General features: G+C 38.4%; 1 protein-coding gene across 1 annotated transcript in view; it reads right to left on the reverse strand.

Annotated features, from left to right (window-relative positions):
* LOC103107899 (disintegrin and metalloproteinase domain-containing protein 32-like) overlaps positions 1 to 20,898 on the reverse strand; it is a 104,185-nt gene that overhangs the window by 58,986 nt on the left and 24,301 nt on the right. Inside the window, exons 7-11 of the mRNA XM_060182322.1 lie at positions 15,846 to 15,914; positions 14,277 to 14,348; positions 13,918 to 14,084; positions 12,687 to 12,768; positions 2,571 to 2,707 (exon numbers count right to left, since the gene is read on the reverse strand). Of these exons, the coding sequence (XP_060038305.1) occupies positions 2,571 to 2,707; positions 12,687 to 12,768; positions 13,918 to 14,084; positions 14,277 to 14,348; positions 15,846 to 15,914 (527 nt within the window). The remainder of the gene's footprint in view (positions 1 to 2,570; positions 2,708 to 12,686; positions 12,769 to 13,917; positions 14,085 to 14,276; positions 14,349 to 15,845; positions 15,915 to 20,898) is intronic.

The following is a 20,898-nucleotide window of genomic DNA, read 5'->3' on the forward strand; positions in this document are numbered from 1 at the left end:
CCTTGAGATAATTAGTGTTTTCTTCCAGAGTCTCATTTGTTGTTTCTGCATTTCTGATGATAATTCTTTCAAACTCTTTACTCATTCCTGTTTTTATTTCCTTAACAAGCATTTGGATGTTGACCTCATTATCTTGTGGTTCAACCTTTGGGGGGCTTTTAGCTGGACTCTTGTCCTGGTTCATTTCTCCAATACTTCTTCTTTTTGGTTTAACCATTCTATATTGCATGTTATGAGGTCATTCTCTCAGTACTATTCAAATTACTGATGACTCTTGCTTAGACAGACTTGTGTCTAAGTAAAGTACTTAAAAAGCTCACAGTTGTGGAAATTAACGGTTGTTTTAATATTATTTCAATCCCTGAGTTGGAGCACAGTGGCTGTTGAAAGATTCTTTTGTTATTTTTCTTCCCTGTAAGCTATGGGAGCCTGAGTGCTTTTAAACTATAAGTAGGCTTCTTAGCCTAATCATTCCCTCCTAACCAAGACATAAGGCAGGGTGGGGGAAAAATAATACAGTGGTTATGCAAAGAGGCTCTTACACCCCAAGGATCCAAAGCTCCAGGCTCAATTCAGCTTCTCTGCAAAGCCAGGCAGCACTCCTGGGCCCTGTGAGTTTCTAAACAAGTCCCTTTTACAGTCTGTAGGTTCTGAGGCAGTTATTCACTATGTTCTGATCAGGAGAACAACAAGGAAAGAGTCCTACCATACAACCCTACTGCTAGAACACCAACGTGTAGCTCTTCTCCTGAGTTTCCTGGTCAATTCTCTGTTCTGAGATGTTAGCACAGGGCCTCCCCCCTGCTGCTCCAGCCTCTGAGGGCAGTAGCAATGGAGACTCACAGTTGCATTTGGTGAGTCTTAAAGGAGTCCTCTCCTCCCTTCAGCAGCCTTTTTGTTGGTAAAGCAGACTGGAAATGGTGCCTCAACTAGTAAACTGCCAGACTATTAGCAGACGCTCAATCTCTCCTTAGGCTCCTCAAGTCCACAAGTCACACATGTTTGCACTCATTGGTACTTTGATGGGTTCCTGAAGTCATTATAGTCCTGTCTTCTTGCAGTCCCAGGTGGTCTCCTACTTGACTCAGGAGAGGAGAGGAGAGAAACACAGCTGCTGCTGCTGCTCTGTAGCCCCTCCTCCAGAATTTCTGGGTTTTTTTCCTTAACTTATGTTTCACTCTATCTTTTTTATTGCTTTGCTTCTAAAATTCCCATAGGAGAAACTTTTTATCACTGTGAGAAAAATCATAACTTTTTATAGCTATAGATAGAAAAGTGTAATACTTACTACCCGCCCTTAGTGAACACTTAGTGAACCTACTACTGCAATTCCCAGTGGAGGGGATAAGGACACAGAACTCTGATAGTGGGAAATGTATGGAATTACAAGCTTATTATTTTAGAATTTTGTAAATCAATATTCAGTCACTAATAAAAATAAGTTAGAAATAAATAAACAAATAAGATGTCCAGCTATATCTATTTCCAGAAAAGTTATTAGCATGTGAAATTAGAACAAAGACATTTTCAGACATGCAAAAAATATTTTAAAAATTACAGTTCACTTGTTCTGGCTTGCTCATATATTTTTAAGATCATTGCTAAGTCGTTTCCTTTTTGTAAGATTTTATTGTATTTATTCATGAAGAATATAGAAAGAAAGAGAGAGAAAAAAAGACCAGACATTACCCTGATACATGTACTTCCGGGGATTAAACCTGGGAACTCAGGCTTCAGAGTCCAATGCTTTATCCACTATGCCACCTCCCAGACCACCCTAAGTCATTTCCATAATATACAATGTAAGTAGAATTCCTTTGCTACTGTATCACACATCTGAGAGCAGAATAGCTGCCCCTACCCTGCTACTCTATCACATAAATTGGATTTGTTAACTTCAGTCTGAATGGCACACCTTCCCTTCATGTTCCTCTTACACTTAAAACTTTCATATTTGGGAGTCGGGCTGTAGTGCAGCGGGCTAAGCACAGGTGGCGCAAAGCACAAGGACCGGCATAAGGATCCCGGTTCGAACCCCGTCTCCCCACCTGCAAGGAAGTCGCTTCACAGGCGGTGAAGCAGGTCTGCAGGTGTCTATCTTTCTCTCCTCCTCTCTGTCTTCCCCTCCCTCTCTCCATTTCTCTCTGTCCTATCCAACAACGACAACAACAATAATAACTACAACAATAAAACAACAAGGGCAACAAAAGGGAATAAATAAATAAAAATAAATATAAAAAAAAAATTTTTTTTTAATTAAAAAACTTTCATATTTATAGGCCAGGAACACATGTTACAATGTGAAAGGACCTGGGTTCACACCCACCTGCAGGGGAAAAGCTTCAGGAGCAGTGAAGCAATACTGCTGGAGCCTTTTAGCTCTCCCTCTTGTCTCTCCCCTTCCTTCTCAATTTCTTTTGGTCTCTATCCAATGAATTTTTTTTTCTCATGACCTCGGTCTATTATAGCTGAAAGGTGCTATGAGTATGTACTAAAATTTCACACTTCAAGTATTTAAAACAAAATAAAAACAGCCAGGAAATAAATCTTCATTTAAAAAAAAAACTTACAAAGCTTCAGGATTCATTATGCAAATGGCTCCTGAACAGTGACATTTCTTTGGGTCATCATATGACATTCCGAGACTAAGCCCCAGCATCTGGGTCACAATAACTGAGAACGCTTCCAGAGTCATCTCCTTGGGATACTAGATTAACAACAAAGTTAAAACAAAAGACATCTCAATAAAAGATGATAAAAAATGTTTTTACAATTCTGTATTTTTGTTGATTACTCAAAAAAAAGTATAATGAAATACAGATTATAAGATATGAGGAGCTGAGGCTCTTCTGAGGAGAGTTTATTGAAACACAAGCATACTGAACCTATGCCAAACTTGCCACCGTTTAGCAAATGCATATCTAATATAATTCCTGAGACGTTACCATAACTACATAAAAAGGCAGCTTTTACATTAGGCTTTTGACCATATGGACTATGATCTCACATTTATTTAATTTCTTATAAAAGCTCTCACATTTACTTAGCATAGTCTACATGATATGTCCACATGAGCCCCACAGCTCAAAGACAAAAAAGAAAGGAAGAAAGAAAGAAATCAAATTAACAGTTTGTATGTTGCCTGCTTCCTTCCGGTTTTTATCCTGTTGGTGTATGTTCCTCCTATTCCCAGTTGGTAAAATTTTCTGTTATAAATGGGTATTAAATGTGAAATAGTAAATGCCATCAGAAGAAAATTCAGAAAATAAATATACCAGATTGCATTCTGATACTAGACTGCTCATTTATTTAAGAAATGCACTGGGGTTAGACAGTGGTGCACCCAGTAGATCATGCACCCAAGGACCTGGCTTTAAGCCCATGGTTCCCACCCACAGGGGGAGAGCCTCATGAGTGGTGAAGCACTGCCTATATCTCTCTCTATCTCTACCTCCCCTTCCGCTCTTAATTTCTCTCTGTTTCTATCCAAAATAAATAATAAATAAATATTTTTATTTAAAAAAAAAGAAAAAGAAGTACACTAATAACTTTCTTACCATGGAGAAATAAAGAGACTGATAATTCATGATATACAATGGCATCATGATATCGCAAATTTTACCAAAACTGATGTAGAATAAGTTTCAGGTAGAGAGCATGGTTGTGAGAAAGACCAGGGCATTTAATCGCTACAGTGACAAGCTATTTTAAAAGTGAATCAATTTAGTTAAAGACTATATACAAAAATTCCATAGTCAGAATCATACTGAACAGTGAGAAATTGAAGTTTACTATGTTAGTTCAGGAATTAGATAAGGCTGTCAACTATCAACATTACTATTCTACATAGTCTTGAAATTTCTAGCCATAGCACTTAGGGGGAGAGAGAGAGAGAGAGAGAGAGAGAGAGAGAGATCTTAAACCATCCAGTGGGCCTCTCTGAGACCTTGCCCTCACTGTAGAGCAGTAATGGTAGGGAATGCCCCATCCATTGAAGGGAGGCTGGTCTAGCCTACACTACCACTTGAGGACTAGTCCTGAAATGAGTGGAGCCTAGAATGTTCCTAGCTGTGACAATGGACTGGGAGCTCAGACTGGCAAGGGCTTGGGCCACACAGGCTCCTGTGTTAAATAGAAATATATGTGGCCCTAACTTAGATCAATGAGGTAAACAGTTAAGGGTATTTATATACTTTCCTCATTTGGGGAGTTACTTTCTACCCTAATCCAGCTTTCTAGCCCTATTCTCAACTCTGACACCATCTTCCCAGACAATATTTTTAGTCCACCACCCTGTTAACTATCAGGCTCAGGCAAAAATTACTAAAGTCGTAGGTCCCTTGGAATGCACCTAAAATAGACTTCCTTGCTTCTTTTCACATGAAGATGTCTAATTTAATCTGCTCCATTCCTATCTTTGGGTTCCCGTTTATTAAACAAACTGTCCTGCTTTATATCTTACCACCTTCGAGTCACCAAGTTGAAGACACTACTATGATGCCATTCTGACTTTCATAGGCAGATGAACTCACCAATGTGTCCTGGAATCTCAACTCCCCAGAGCCCTACCCCACTAGAGAAAGACAGAAACAGGCTGGAGATATGAGTAGACATGCAAACATCCATCCAGTCAAATAGCAATTACAGAAGCCAGACCATCTACCTTCTGCACGCCATAAAGATTTCTGATCCATACCCCCAGAGGTATAAAAATAGGAAAGTTTCCAACTGCATAGATGGGACATGGAACTCTGGTGTTGGGTACTGTATGGAATTATACCCCTGTTATCTTACAATCTTGTGAATCACTATTAATAAATCACTAATAAAAAGTTTAAAAAGATAAATCCAAGTTGGAAGAGAAGTAAAAGTATCACTATTTGCAGAAGACACACTAGGAGAAACATAAAAAAAAATCCAAATAAATTCAGTAGGAAATGTTTTGAAAATATTAGATCACTGGATAGGGGATCAAAGTGAAAAGCTTGGGGTGAAGGTGAGGGTGGATGTTTGGCTTCGGGGGGATGGGTGGGATGGGATACAGTCTTTTGGTGGTAGGAATGGTATTTATGTACACTCCTATTAATTTGTAGTCATATAAATCACTACTTAACTAATATGAGAGGGGGAAAAGTGTAGGTCTCAAAATTTTAAAGCACAGACTGAGTCTTTTTAATACATAGGCTGAGTCTTTGATATGTTGACAGTTTTTTTCTAATTTCTTTATTAGTGTTTTACATTCGACAGTAAATACAATGTTTTACATTCAACAGTAAATACAATAGTTTGTACATGCATAACATTTCCCAGTTTTCCATATAACAATACAACTCCCACTAGGTCCTCTGTCATCCTTTTTGGACCTATATTCTCCATCCCTCCCACCCCAGAGTCTTTTACTTTGGTGCAATATGCCAATTCCAGTTCAGGTTCTACTTGTGTTTTCTTTTCTGATCTTGTTTTTCAACTTCTGCCTCCTGAGAGTGAGATAATCCCATATTCATCCTTCTGTTTCCGACTTCTTTCACTTAACATGAATTTTTCAAGGTCCATCCAAGATTGACTGAAAACGGTGAAGTCATCATTTTTTATAGCTGAGTAGTATTCCATTGTAGATATAGTATTCCATTATATACATATACATATATATATATATATATATGTATATGTATATATGTATATATATACCACAGCTTGCTCAGCCACTCATCTATTGTTGGACACATGGGTTGCTTCCAGGTTTTGGCTATTACAAATTGTGCTGCCAAGAACATATGTGTACAAAAATCTTTTTGGATGAGTGTGTTGGGTTCCTTAGGACCTATCCCCAGGAGAGGAATTGCAGGGTCATAGGGTAACTCCATTTCTAGCCTTCTGAGAGTTCTCCAGACTGTTCTCACAGAGGTTGGACCAATTTACATTCCCACCAGTAGTGTAGCAGGGTTCCTTTTGACCCCACAACCTCTCCAGCAATGCTGATGTTACCTTTTCTGATGAATGACATTCTCACAGGAGTGAAGTGATATCTCATTGTTGTCTTTATTTGCATTTCTCTGACAATCAGAGACTTGGAGCATTTTTTTATGTGTTTCTCAGCCTTTTGGATCTCTTCTGTGGTGAATATTCTGTCCAAGTCCTCCCCCCTTTTATGGATGGGGTTATTTGTTGTCTTGTTGTTGAGATTTGCAAGTTCTTTATATATTCTGGTTATTAGCCTCTTGTCAGATGTATGGCATGTAAAGATCTTCTCCCATTTTGTGAGGGGTCTATTGTTTTGGGTAGTGGTTTCTTTAGCTGTGCAGAAGCTTTTTAATTTGCCTTAGTCTTCTTTGTAATTGGATTCGTTTCATTGAAGATGTCTTTAAAAGGTATGCAGAAAAGAGTTCTGCCAATATTTTCCTCTAAGTATCTGATAGTTTGTGGTCTAACACCCAAGTCCTTAATCTACTTGGAATTTACTTTTGTATCTGGTGAAATATAGTGGTTCAGTTTCATTCTTCTGCATGTTTCAACCCATTTTTTCCAACACCATTTGTTGAAGAGACTCTGCTTTCCACATTTAATAGTCTGGGCAACTTTGTCAAAGATTAGATGTCCATAGGTGTGGGGGCTTACTTCTGAGCTCTCAGTTCTATTCCACTGGTCAATGTGTCTAATCATGTTCCAGCACCAAGCAATTTAGATAACAATGGCCCTATAATATGATTTGATATCTAGGAGTTGATGCCTCCAGTTCTGTTCTTTCTTCTCAGATTGTTTTGGCAATTCGAGGTCTTTTCTGTTTCCAGATGAATGTATAGCATTTGTTCTATTCTGCCAAAAATGTGGTTAGGACCTTGATGGAGATAGAACTAAATTTGTATATGGCTCTGGTTAATATATTCATTTTGATGATATTAACTCTTCTAACCCATGAACATGGAGTATCTTTCCACTTCTTTGCATCTTTTCCAATTTCCTTGAGTAGTGACTCATAATTATCAATATACAAGTCTTTCAATTCTTTGGTTAAGTTTATTCCTAGATATTTTATTGTTTTTGTTGCTATAGTAAAAGGAATTAATTTCTGGATTTCAACTTCTTCTAACTTAGTGTTTGCATAAAGGAATGCCACTGACTTTTAAATGTTGATTTGTAGCCTGACACCTTTCTGTATTGCCTGATGATTTCCAAAAGCTTCTTGCTGGATTCCTTAGGTTTTTCTATGTATACTATTCATGTCATCTGCAAATAGGGAGAGTTTGACTTCTTCTCTTCCAATCTGTATGTCTTTAATTTCTTGCTCCTGCCTGATTGCTATGGCAAGAACTTCCAACACTATGTTGAATAGTAATGGTGATAGTGGGCAGCCCTGTCTAGTACCTGATCTGAGTGGAAATGCTTCCAGTGTTTCACCATAGAGTATGATGTTGGCTGTAGGTTTGCTATATATAGACTCCACTATCTTCAGCCATTTTCCATCTATTCCCATTTTTTGTAGTGTGTTGATCATAGAGGGATGTTGTATTTTGTCAAAGGTTTTCTTTGCATCTATTGATATGACTATGTGGTTTTTGGTCTTGCTTTTATTGATGTGGTGGATCATGTTGATTGATTTACATATATTAAACCAACCTTGTATCCCTGGGACAAACCCCACTTAGTCATGATGAACAATCTTTTTACTATACTGCTGTAGCTGGTTGGATAGAAATTTGTCCAATATTTTAGCATCTATGTTCATCAGGGATATTGGTCTGTAGTTTTCTTTTTTGTTTGTGTCCCTGTCTGCTTTTGGTATCAAAATGATATTGGCTTCATAGAAGCTGGAAGGGAGTATTCCAGTGTCTTCAATCTTCTGGAAGACTTTCAAAAGTAGATGTATTAACACTTCCTTGAAGGTTTTGTAGAATTCAACTGTAAAACCATCTGGTCCAGGACTTTTATTTTGGGAGAGGTTTCTGATAAATGTTCCAATTTCATTAGTTGTAATGGGCCTGTTCATGTTATCTATTTCCTCTTAATTTTGGAAGTTCCTAGGTATCTAGGAAATCATCCATTTCTTCCAGGTTCTCTAGCTTGGTGGCATATATTTGTTCATAGAAGTCTCACATGGCATACTGAATTTCTGTGGATTTCTGAGTCTGTTGTGATATCTCCTCTTTCATTTATGAACCGATTTATTTGGGTCTTCTCCCTTTTTTGTTTTGTGAGTCTGGCTAAAGGTTTGTCGATTTTGTTCACTCATTCAAAGAACTAACATTTATATTCATTGATCTTTTGTATGGTTTTCTTATTTTCAATGTTATTTATTTCTGCCCTAACTTTAACTATTTCTGTCCTTCTGGTTGTTTTAGGGTTCCTTTGTTCTTCTTCTTCTTCTTCTTCTTCTTCTTCTTCTTCTTCTTCTTCTTCTTCTTCTTCTTCTTCTTCTTCTTCTTCTAGGTCTTTAAGATGTACAGTCAGGCTGTTTATTTGTGCTTTTTCTTGTTTGCTAATGTGTGCCTGTATGGCTATAAACTCCCCTGTCAGTATTGCCTTAGCTGTGTCCCAAATATTTTGATAGATTGTGTCTTCATTTTTATTGAACTTTTTAAACATTTTGATTTCTTCCTTTATTTCCTTTTTGACCCGGTATTTCTTAAGTAGTATACTGTTGAGCTTCCACATTTTGGGACTATTACTAATCTTTTGTTGATAGTTAAGTGTTAGTTTCATTCCACTGTGGTCTGAGAAGATGCTTGGGATGATTTCAATGCTCTTGAATTTGCTGATGCTAACTTTGAGGCCTACCATATGGCATATCCTTGAGAATGACCTATGTGGACTTGAGTAGAATGTGTATTCCAGTTTCTTGGGATGAATGACTCTGAAAATATCCAATAGTTCTAGTTTATCTATCTCTTCATTTAGCTCCTTCATGACTTTATTTATTTTCTGCCTGGATTATCTTTCAGGTTGAATTCAGGTGCTGAATTCCCCTACTATGACTGTATTGCTGTTAATATATTGCTATAGCTCTTTCAGTACGTGTTTGGTGTATTTAGATGGCTTCGCACTGGTTACATAGATGCTATTAATTGTTAAGTCCTCTTGATTGACTGATCCACTGAGCTTAAGTAGTGTCCATGCCTATTTTTTTTATTTTATTGATTTTTAAAGTCTAACATGTCAGATATGAGAATAGCTGTCCCTGCCCTTTTTGTGGGCCATTGGCCTGTATGATAGTTTTCCATCCTTTCAATTTGGGTCTGTGTTTGTCTTGTTGAGCTAGGTGGGTTTCCTGTAGACAGCATAATTGTTGAGTTGTGTTTTCTGATCCATCTTCCTACTCTGTGCCTTTTAATAGGTGAATTCAGACCATTAACATTTATTTAAATCAAAGTTTGAAGAAATCTTAACCCCATTCTTGTAGATTTTTAGAGAGTTCTGATATATGGCATATTTATGGTGGTCTTACTGTTTAGAGGAAACCTTTCAGAACTTCATTCAGGGCAGGCTTGTTGATAGTTGATTCTTTAAACTGTTGCTTGTCTGAGAAGGTTTTTATGCCTGAATGATAGTTCACCAGGATACAGTAGTCTTGGTTGTAAGCCTTTCTCATTCTGTCAATTGTTTGAGAAGGTTTTGATGCTTCCATCTAGTCTGAATGACAGTTTAGCAGGATACAGTATTCTTGGCTGAAAGCCTTTCTCATTGAGCACTCGATAGATACCTTGCCATTCTCTTTTGGTCTGTAGTGTTTGTGTCAAGAAGTATGTTGCTAATTTTATTGGTTTTCCTCTGTGGGTGACTCTGTTTTTCTCTTTCAGCCTTCAGGATCCTATATTTATCCTTATTCCTTTCCATTCTAAATAGGATGTGTCTTGGTGGCTTTAAGTCTGGGTTAATTCTGTTTGGGACCCTCTGGGCCTCTTGAACTATTATTTATTTGATGTTGTATAGACTAGAGAAGCTCTCAACTATTATGTCCCAAAGAATGCTTTCTTCCCTCCCTCTGTTTCTTCCTCTGGTAAGCCAATAATGCGTATATTATTTCTTTTCAAATCATCCCATAGGTCTCTGTTGTTGATTTCAGTACCTTAGTCTTTTTTGAGATCTGTTATTTCTTTTTTAGTTGTTACTAATTTGTCCTCCATCTTGCTAATTCTGTCTTCAGCCTCATTCATTCTATTCCCTCTCCCCTTTACTGTTTTCTGGAGTTCATCTCATTTGTTATCCTGTTCTGATACTGTTTCAGCTTCTCCAGCTAGTTTTGTTCTTAGCTCAGCTATTTCAGCTTTCAGCTTTCTAATAACCTTGAGATAATTGGTGTTTTCTTCCAGAGTCTCATTTTTTGTTTCTGCATTTCTGATGACAATTCTTTCAAACTCCTTACTCAATCCTGTTATTATTTCCTTAACAAGTGTTTGATGTTGACCTCATTATTTTGTGGTTCAACCTTTGGGAGGCTTATAGCTGGACTCTTGTCCTGGTCCATTTCTCCAATATTTCTTCTTGTTGTTTTAACCATTTTATGTAGTATGTTATGAGGCCCCTCTCTCAGTACATTTCAAATTACTGATTACTCTTGCCTGGATTGACTTGTGTCTTAGTAAGGTACTTAAACGATTCACAGTTGTGGGAAATGACACTTGTTTCAATATTATTTTAATCCCTGAGTTGGAGCTCAGTGGCTTTAAGTAGGCTTCTTAGCTTAATCACTGACTCCTGACCAGAAGATAAAGCAGGGTGGGGCAGAGATAATCCAGTGGTTATGCAAAGAGACTCTCACAGCCCCACCACTAGGCCACCAAGGTATAGATCTTCTCCTGAGTTTCATGGTTAGTTCTTTGTCCCCTGAATAGACACACACACACACACACACACACTACTCCAGATTCTCAGGGCAGTAGCAATGGAGACTCACATCTGCATTTGGTGAGTCTCAGGGGAGTCCTCTTCTCCCTTCAGCCATCTTTTTTTGGTGAAATAGACTGGAGGTGGTGTCTCAACTGGTAAACTGCCAGACTGTTACCAGCCACTTAATCTCTCCCTAGGCTCCTCTCTGTCCACAAGCCAGAGACAGATAAAGAATGTGGAAGCTCCATTAGCGTGTAGATACATATTTGCACTCACTGGTGATTTTGTGGGTTCCTGAATTCATTCTAGTCCTGTTTTGTTGTGGTCCCTTGTGGTTTTCTTTGGTATTACCAGTTGACCCAGGAGAGGAGAGGAGAGAAGCACAGCTGCTGCTGCTCCATAGCCCTGCCTCATAAATTTCTTATATATTATTTCTTACCATGTTCTATTCTGTATGTTAGGGAATATGTAGTATCTATAGTACTTTTATCCCTCTTTTAATTTTCAAGTAATTCTAACATGATATTTGTTCTATAAAATACATTTCCAGAGTCAGGCGGTAGGGTAGCAGGTTAAGTGCACATGGCACGAAACACAAGGACCGGCACTAGGATCCTAGTTTGAGCCCCCCCCCCCCCCCCCCCGTATCGCTTCACAAGCGGTGAAACAGGTCTGCAGGTGTCTTTCTCTTCCCCCTGTCTTCCCCTCCTCTCTTGATTTCTCTCTGTCCTATACAACAACAATGGCATCAGTAACAACAATAATAACTGCAGCAATAAAACAACAAGGGCAAGAAAAAGGAATAAATAAATATTAAAAAATCTTTTAAAAAATACATTTCCTACACCAAAGGAAGTCAGGCACTGTTCAGCATATCTGAGGGGGCAGAGAAAAAAGGAAGGACACTCAAATGTAGTAACAGGTGTAGGTATGATTCAGGAAATGAAGGCAGAGCCATAAACATGAATAAAAATGTTTTTGTTTTAAAGAAATATATGTATGGATATATCCATCTCTCTATTTCTACTTTCTCTCCCCCCCATGGGGGAGAGATATAGTAAACTTATATCTGTGACCTTGAGAAAACTATTGCATTTCCCACAGAAGGGGTATGAGCACACAGAAGTTTTGCGGTGAGGATAACATAGAATTATACCTCTAGTGTCTTATAATTTTTGTAAATCACTATTTAATAACTAATTAAAAATAAAAATATTCTTCCTTTTTTTCTACTTCAAGCTTAAACAGTAATGGGAAATAAATGCAAATCCTAAATGAAAATACAAATGTAAACCATATAAAGTACATACTATATGTACTTGTAGTTGTTGAACAAGTAAATTTTAAATAATATGAAAAATAAGAACAGGAGGGAAAGCACAAAGCAGAACCTGGACTGGAATTAGTGTATTGCACCAAAGGAGAAGACTCTAGGGGGGGAGTGTGGGGAGGGGTGGTTCAGGTCCTGGAACATGATAGCAAAGGACCTAGTCGGGGGTGTATTGTTATGTGGAAAACTGGGAAATGTTATGCATGTGCAAACTGTTATATTTACTGTTGACTGTAATATTTTACTCCCCCAATAAATAAATAAAATAAAAGACTATAGGGGTGGTGGGAAGGGTTCAGGTCCTGGAATATGTTGGCAGAAGAGGACCTAGTTAGGGCTGAATAGAAATATAGAGAAAGAAAGAAAGAAAGAAAGAAAGAAGAAAGAAGGAAAGGGAGGAAAAAAGAAAGGAATGTGGAAAACTGAGAAGTGTTACACATGTACAAACTATTGTATTTTTCTGTTGACTGTAAACCATTAATCCCCCAATAAAGAAATTTTTAAATTTAAATAATAAGATAAAGTAATTGCATACCAATGCGATTCCTGCAGAATAATTAGTAACACACATCTTTCCAGGAAATGTTGCTCCCACATAATCTGGATGATCTCTATAACTAGATAAATAAGCAGACATTTATAATTGATTTTAACAAGTAATTAAAAGGTGAGAAATCCCTAATGATAATTTTCTGTGGTTCAAAAAGTTTTAGTCTGAAGCATATTAAGGAAGCATATCTTTCCACATCTCCATAACTATTTCAAATTTGGTAGATCTTCTTTTTATAAATTTGGTAGACATTATTTTGTATACATTGTACTGTCATTTTGCTAATCCTTGTATTAATCTGTATTTGAAAAAGCAGCTATGCTCACTACTATACCACCAATGCTTAATCTGTATTTGAGATGGTTGTATAGATGTCCAGTCTACTTCAATGATATTATAACAATCCTTTAATAATTATACAGCAGGAAAATTATTACATTTATTTACAAAATTAAAACATGCCAAGACCCAGTGGAATTTTGTGGGTAAAGAAAATGAGTTAATAAATAAATAAATTGATAAGGAATATCGCAGAATGTTTTCCCATTTTGTGTGTGTGTGTGTGTGTGTGTGTGTGTGTGTGTGTGTTTACACCCCACTTTCTACCAAAGTGTTACTCTCTCTGCACTGTAGACATTGTTCCCCTTTTTCTATTTCAGGCACTTCCTCATTCCCCTTCATTAAACTCAGAGCTGTAGAAAAGCAGAGGCAGAGAGAAAGACACCAACAGCACTGAAGTTTCCTTTAGTGTGGAAACTAAAGTTTCCTTTAGCTGGATTCAAACCTAAGTCACACACATGTAGGATGTAGGATAAATTTTTAACCTACTTTACCAAGCCTTCAATCAAAACTCATAACAAAAATATTAACTGCATAAGATTAATCCCATCTCTTTACGTAATGAGTAATGTCACAGGCCTTGAAGATTAAAAAAATGAACAAAAAAGTAGGTTCATTTCACACACATACATCATATTATACATTGTATAATATACATCACTAGACCCTGAGTACTGAAATGGTTTAACCTCTTGAAATATAAATCTTCTCATCAGAAAAAAGGTTGACATGTTTTGTTTTTGTTGTCTGACAACCAGATAGAGAGGTCAAAGTCTAAAGTGAATAAATACATGAATAGTCAGAAATGTTATAAGTTAAATTATAACATAATCTCAGATATTATTTCTTTCTAGGAATACTGAAACATTATTCTTACATGAATAGATAAGCAATATCATGAGGCCTTAGAGTAAGATAAGAATCTTTCCATTCTAAAAATGCATGCAATAATGCATCTGCCTTAACGGCTGTAGAAATTTTATTCTCATCTGACCACAACTCCAATGATGATAGCACAATGGTAACTTTAAATTGGGCAAACATCTAAAAACAGAAAAAATAAATATTTGAAAATTTAATCTTTGTTACTTTAACAACAAAAAATTAACAGTTTGACAAATCCACACTTTATATGAGTAACTTTATTATTCATAAATGCTATATCCAGTAAGTGTGAATTACAATATCAAAACTATTAGTAAAATTTCTAACTGGTATGAAAATAAATATACTTACAGAATTTATAAGACTAATAATTTCGATGACTTTTTTTGTTGCCACAATACTATCAGAGCCCAAGTAATCATACTGAAAAACAAAATTAATTGTGTGTAAATTTGCTATACAAAATGCTTGAGGTTTCACCAATGTATCCTGGAACCTCACTTCTCCAGAGCCCTATCCCACTAGAGAAAGACAGAAACAGGCTGGGGTTATGGATCAACCTGCCAAAGTCCATGTCCAGTGGAGAAGCAATTACGGAATCCAGAACTCCCACCTTCTGCACCCCAAAAAGACTTCTGGTCCATACTCTCCATGGGAGAGAAACGATAGAGGAGAAGATGGCCAGAGAACCTGGAACTCCATCTCCATCATGACCCAGATAGAGAAGAGGAAAAAAGAAAGGACATTCAGAAGTTGCAATAGGTATAGCTGTGACTAGGAAAAGAAGAGAAGATGGGACTATGAGAGAAAAAAAAACAGGCAAATATATATAGTTATAGAGATAACAGTCAATCTTTATCTGTGACCTTGGGAGAACTACTGTAACTTCCAATGGAGGGACTGGGGACAGAGAACTCTAGTGGTGGGAAAGATCTGGAATTATACCCCTTTTATCTTAAAAATCTGTAAATCAATATTGTCACTAATAAAACTAAAATTGTTTTTAAAAAATGAGGTTTGTGGGCCTGGGCGGTAGTGCAAGGGTTAAGCGCACGTAGAGTGAAGCCCAAGGATTGGCCTAAGGATCCCATTTGGAGCCCAGGCTCTCTACCTGCAGGGGAGTCACTTCACAAGCAGTGAAGTAGGTCTGCAAGTGTCTTTCTATCCCCCTCTCTGTCTTCCCCTCCTCTCTTGATTTCTCTCTGTCCTATCCAACAACATTAACAGCAATAACAACAACAATAATAATAATAACAATGATAAATAACAAGGGCAACAAAAGGAAAAAAAATGGCCTCCAGGAGCAGTGGATTTGTAGTGTAGGCACCGAGCCCCAGAAGTAACCTTGAAGGCTAAATAAATAAATAAGGTTTGTTCATCTGCTTTCACAGTTTGAAACTGCTTTGCAGACTAAACAGTTCAAAATAAGACTGTAAAAAATTAAAATATATATACATTAGCTCACTCACACACGCTAATAGGAATAGAAGGGTCATACTGGCACTCTACAAAATAGTTTGAAAACTTCTTTCAAAATAAATAATGAATTTAGCATATGACTCAGTAACTGCAATCCTAGACTTTTATCCTAAAGATATGAAAACTAATGCTTAGGGAAAAAAAAACCTATACATGAACCTTCATAACAGTTTTGTTCATGATAGTTTCAAAAAATACTAGCAAAAAATCTTTTTTAATCATTTTGCTCTGCAGATAGTCATATCAAATTTTCAAATAAGGCATATTTCTTTTCTGATAGAGTGAGTATAGTTTTGATTATTTGGTTTTCCATTTTGCAAATTTTCACTACTCTCTCTTTGACATGTGAGGTTAGAGTAATTACTTACCCTCTGAGCAAGAGATAATCATACATACACACCAAATATTTAAGATACAAAGGAAAAGAAGTAATACACATACCAAAAGTTTGTCCACCACAATATGCATTTCTAGATAAAGAGGAATTAAATTTGTAAATGCTGGTTGGAACTAGAAAAAAAGAAAAAAGAAAAACAGCATTTATAAACACAAAAAAATTCATAAATTTCTAATTCTGAACTTTTTTTTTTTCCTCCAGGGTTATTGCTGGGCTCGGTGCCTGCACCATGAATCCACTGCTCCTGGAGGCCATTTTTCCCCCTTTTTGTTGCCCTAGTTGTTGCAGCCTCGTTGCGGTTATTATTGCCATTGTTGACGTTGCTTTGTTGTTGGATAGGACAGAGAGAAATGGAGAGAGGAGGGGAAGACAGAGAGAGAGGGGAGAGAAAGATAGACACCTGCAGACCTGCTTCACCGCCCGTGAAGCGACTCCCCTGCAGGTGGGGAGCCGGGGGCTAATTCTGAACTTTTAAAATCTTTTATATATGTGTATATATATTAAATAAGACAAGGAATCAGACTTTTTGCTGATTTATTTATTTATTTATTTATTTATTTATTTTTGCCTCCAGGGTTATTGCTGGGGCTCAGTGCCTGCACTACCAATTCCCAGCTCCTGGATGACATTTTTTCCCTTTTGTTGCCCTTGTTGTTGTTATTGCTGCCGTTGTTGTTGGATAGGACAGAGAGAAATCGAGAGGGGAGGGGAAGACAGAGGGGGAGAAAAAGACACCTGAAGACCTGCTTCACCCTTTGTGAAGTGACCCTGCAGGTGGGGAGCCTAAGGCTCAAACCGTGATCCTTACACCGGCCCTTGTGCTTTGCGCCAAGTGCACTTAATCACTGCACTACCGTCTGCCCCCACCCCTTTTTATATATATTTTACTGGGGGGATTAGAGGTTTACAATCAACACTAAATACAGTTGTTGGTACATGTGTAAAGTTTCTCATTTTTCTTTATAACACTCTAACTCCTTGCCTATGTCCTCTTCTACTATCATGTTCCAGGACCTGAGCCCCTCCCAACCCAGAGTCCTTTACTTTGTTGCAATATTTTAAAAATCTTTAATCTACTGTTACAGAGATATTATAGAAAAACAAAATTCTGTACACATAATATATAAGGATTAATATATTAATATACATTATTCAATAACTGTACTAATCAAGCTTATTAATATATCTATGGCTTCATATAGTTGCCAATTTCATGTGTTTGCATGGATGGTAAGAACATGTAAGATCTGACTCTCTTGGTAAACCCTAGTTTACAATATAGTACTGTTAATAAAGGGAAGCCCTGCCATATGTGACAACATATGTGAAACTTTTGTACAGTATACTAAGTGAAATAAGCCAGACAGAGAAAGATAAGTATTGCCACTTTCTTTATATCTTAACTTAATCATCTTGTATAACTAGAATTGTACCATTGACCAACATTACCCCATTTTTCCTTGTCTCCAGGTCCTAGAAACTATTTTCTACTCTCTGCATCAATGAATTTTGTTTTCAGTTCCATATATGAGATCAAGCAATACTTATCTTTCTCTGTCTGGCTTACTTCACTTAGTATAATGCACAAAAATTTCATGTATATTGTCACATATGGTAGGGCTTCCCTTTATTAAAGGCTAAAAAGTGTGTGTGTGTGTGTGTGTGTGTGTGTGTGTGTGTGTGTGTGTGTATCACATTTTCATTAGGAGAAGAGGGTGGAGGGGACAAGATAAACAGTCTTTCTTGTTTACAAAGTTATTTCTGAATTATAAAATTCTCTCTTTTAGGCTAAGAGTATGGATTGACTTGCCCACATCCATGTCCAGTGGAGAAGCAATTATAGAAGCCAGACCTCCCACCTTCAGCACCCCATAACGATCCTGGATTCATACTCCCAGAGGGATAAAGAACAGGAAAATTTCCAATGGAGGGGATGGGATACAGAGTTCTGGTGGTGGGAATTGAATGGAATTGTATTCCTCTTATCCTACAATCTTGTCAATCATTATTAAATCAATAAAAAAAAGTCTCTGTTTTTCTCCTATATTTCCCTGTTAGTCTTGACTGCCATGGACAGACAGACATAAAGCCCTAAGACAGTTTTCTTGTAATGTAAACATTGTTATCAGACAATGACTGATCCAGGTTCCTACAGGCATCTCTATCCCTCCCTCTCTCTATCTCCCCCTTCCCTCTCAATTTTTCTCTGCCTCTATCCAATAAAAAAGCAGATGTTTAGAAGATCCTGTAGATACTGTAGTAAAATGGATTAAGCAAATAAAATGAAAGACTTTAAATCACTGGGCCAGGTAGTGGCGCACTCGATTGAGTTCACAGGTTACCATGTGCAGTGGATGCATTATAACACATTTTCATTACCCTTCATCTATTGATAGATATTTAATTTATTTTTTATCTTTATTTATTTATTAATAAATAAAACTCAGAACTCAAGAGAGAAGAGATGATAGAGAGAGAAAGAGAAAGAGAGACATCTGCAGCACTACATTACCACTCACAAAGCTTTCCCTCTGCAGGTGGGCACCTGGGGCTCAAACCCGGGTCCTTGCGCATTGTAACATGTGTGCCACCACCCAGCCCCCCTGAGAGACATTTAAGTTGTTTCCATATCTTGACTACTGTAAATAATACAATGAGTGTTGAGAATATGTGGGGACATGTTTTCAAGATACTATTCCATTTCCAAAGGATATATACCCAGAATTGGAATTGCAGAATCATATGGTAGGTCATTCTTAGTTTTTTGAAGACCCTTCACACTGTTGTCCATAAGGCTACACTGATTTGCACTCCCACCAACAGCATACAAGGATTCTTCTCCAAAAGCTTGCTAGCACTTGTTATCTTTTGTCTTTTTGTACCAGCTACCTGAATGAGACTAAAACAGTATCCCTTGGTTGTTTGTTTAAAAAAAAAAAAAAAACATTTGTATAATCTTTATTTATTTGTTGGATAGAGACAGCCAGAAAATGAGAGGAAAGAGGATGATAGAGAGGGAGAGAGACAGACACCTGCAGTGCTACTTCACCACTCACAAAGTTTTCCCCCTGCAGGTGGGGACCTGGGGCTCAAACTCTGGTCCTTGTGCATTCTAACATCTGCACTCAGCCAAGTGTGCATTGGATCGACCTTCCCGTGGTGCATCTTGTGAGTACCCATTCATTGGGGAAACTGACGATCGTTCCTAGCCGACTGAATCCACATGGATCCCAGTCACTTTCAAAGCCAGCAACAAGCAGCTCCTGACAGCTTTCAAGCTGTTGGTCCTGCTCTTCGAATCCTCCAACTTAATGTTGAGGGGATGTCCTTTGCCAAACGCATTCTTATTGGTCAACTGGCGATACAGCATCAGGCAGATGTTATCTGCCTACAAGAAACACATATAGCAGTCGATGAAGCTGCTCGATTCACCATCAGTGGATTCGATTTAATATGCTATAATCTCCATCCTAAACACGGCCGAGCTATCTACGCCAAATCGTGTCTTGGGGACGTTTACCATACGGCCTCTTCGACCTTCTACGACTCCATTACTATTGGAACTATTCAGCTCGTCAACGTATATAAGCTTCCCAGTGCCTCATGGGATAATGAGGTCCTGCCTAGCCCGAATCACCCAGCCGTTTACGTTGGAGACTTTAATAGTCATCACCAAGACTGGGGATATTCCTCCACTCGTGCTGACGGCTCTATCTTAGCCGACTGGGCTTCAGCGAATGACCTCTCCCTATTATACGATCCCAAACAGCCAGGCTCTTTTCACAGTGCTAGATGGAATAAAGACTCGTCACCCAACCTGTGCTGGATTAGCACAGTCAACAGCCAAGCCTTTCCCGCTACGAGACAAGTTCTCAAGATCTTCCCGCACAGTCATCACCGCCCAGCTATCATCCACATTGGTCTCCAGCTCCCACTGATTCTGTGCTCGGAGAAACTAAGATGGAACTTTCGGAAAGCAAACTGGCGTCTGTTCAGTGATCTTACCAGCAAATCTATTCCTGCAATTCCAATTAACTCTATCCCCTCTGAAGATTCCTACAGGCGCTTCCGCCGAGCCATCTTCAAAGCAGCTTCCCAAGCCATTCCTCCTGGGAGATGTGCTAACTATACGCCTTGTCTTGATGCGAGCAACTACTAAAGCAGTATGATGAGTCGGGCGACCCAGATGTGGCTGACCATCTCATTGCCTCCCTGGATGCAGCATGTCAAGCCCGCTGGCAACAACTCACGGAAAGTCTGAACTTCACCCACTCAAGTAGGAAGGCCTGGAAGCTTCTTCACAGTCTGGGTGCCGGTAGCCAACGCCCTCCCGTCTCCCATCCTCCTGTATCTCCAAACTCAGTGACCAGTCACCTAACTCAAGTTGGACGTGCTAAGATCGACCCAGTCTGGAAAAGAGAAATTTCCCATGAGTGGTCATCCCTCTTCCGGTTATCTTGTCCATCTCCAAAACTCTCTCCCTTTACACTGTCTGAACTGGAAGACGCTTTGAAAAGGGTTAAACCGGGAACAGCTGCTGGCTATGATAACATCACCCCAGAACTCATTCTTAACCTGGGTCCCGCGGCAAAGAAGTTGCTCGCTTCATTCCTGTCCCACATCTTGGAATCTGAGTCTATGCCCAAAGTTTGGCGTCGTGCGAAGATAATAGTGGTTTTGAAACCAAAGAAAGACCCAACACTGGCCGCCAGCTATAGACCAATTTCTCTCCTCTCTGTGTGTTACAAACTCCTTGAGAGGCTGCTTCTGTCACGTATTTCTCCTCTTACAGAGAAATTCCTATCACCCGCCCAAGCTGGTTTCCGCCCAGGAAGATCTACCTGCGAACAAGCCCTGGCCCTCTCAACTTACATTGAAAATGGATTCCAGAAGAATTTAAAGACGGGTGCTGTCTTTGTTGATCTCACAGCAGCCTATGACATGGTCTGGCACCGTGGTCTCCTAGTCAAGATCTCAAGATGCCTGCCTCCATGGGTAGCCAACACTATATCGTTTCTTCTCCAAAACAGAAGATTCCGGGTGCATCTGGGTGACAAGTCTAGCAGATGGAGACTTGTCTCAAATGGCCTCCCCCAG

Source organism: Erinaceus europaeus, chromosome 2 (assembly GCF_950295315.1).
Source record: "Erinaceus europaeus chromosome 2, mEriEur2.1, whole genome shotgun sequence".
NCBI lineage: Eukaryota > Metazoa > Chordata > Mammalia > Eulipotyphla > Erinaceidae > Erinaceus > Erinaceus europaeus.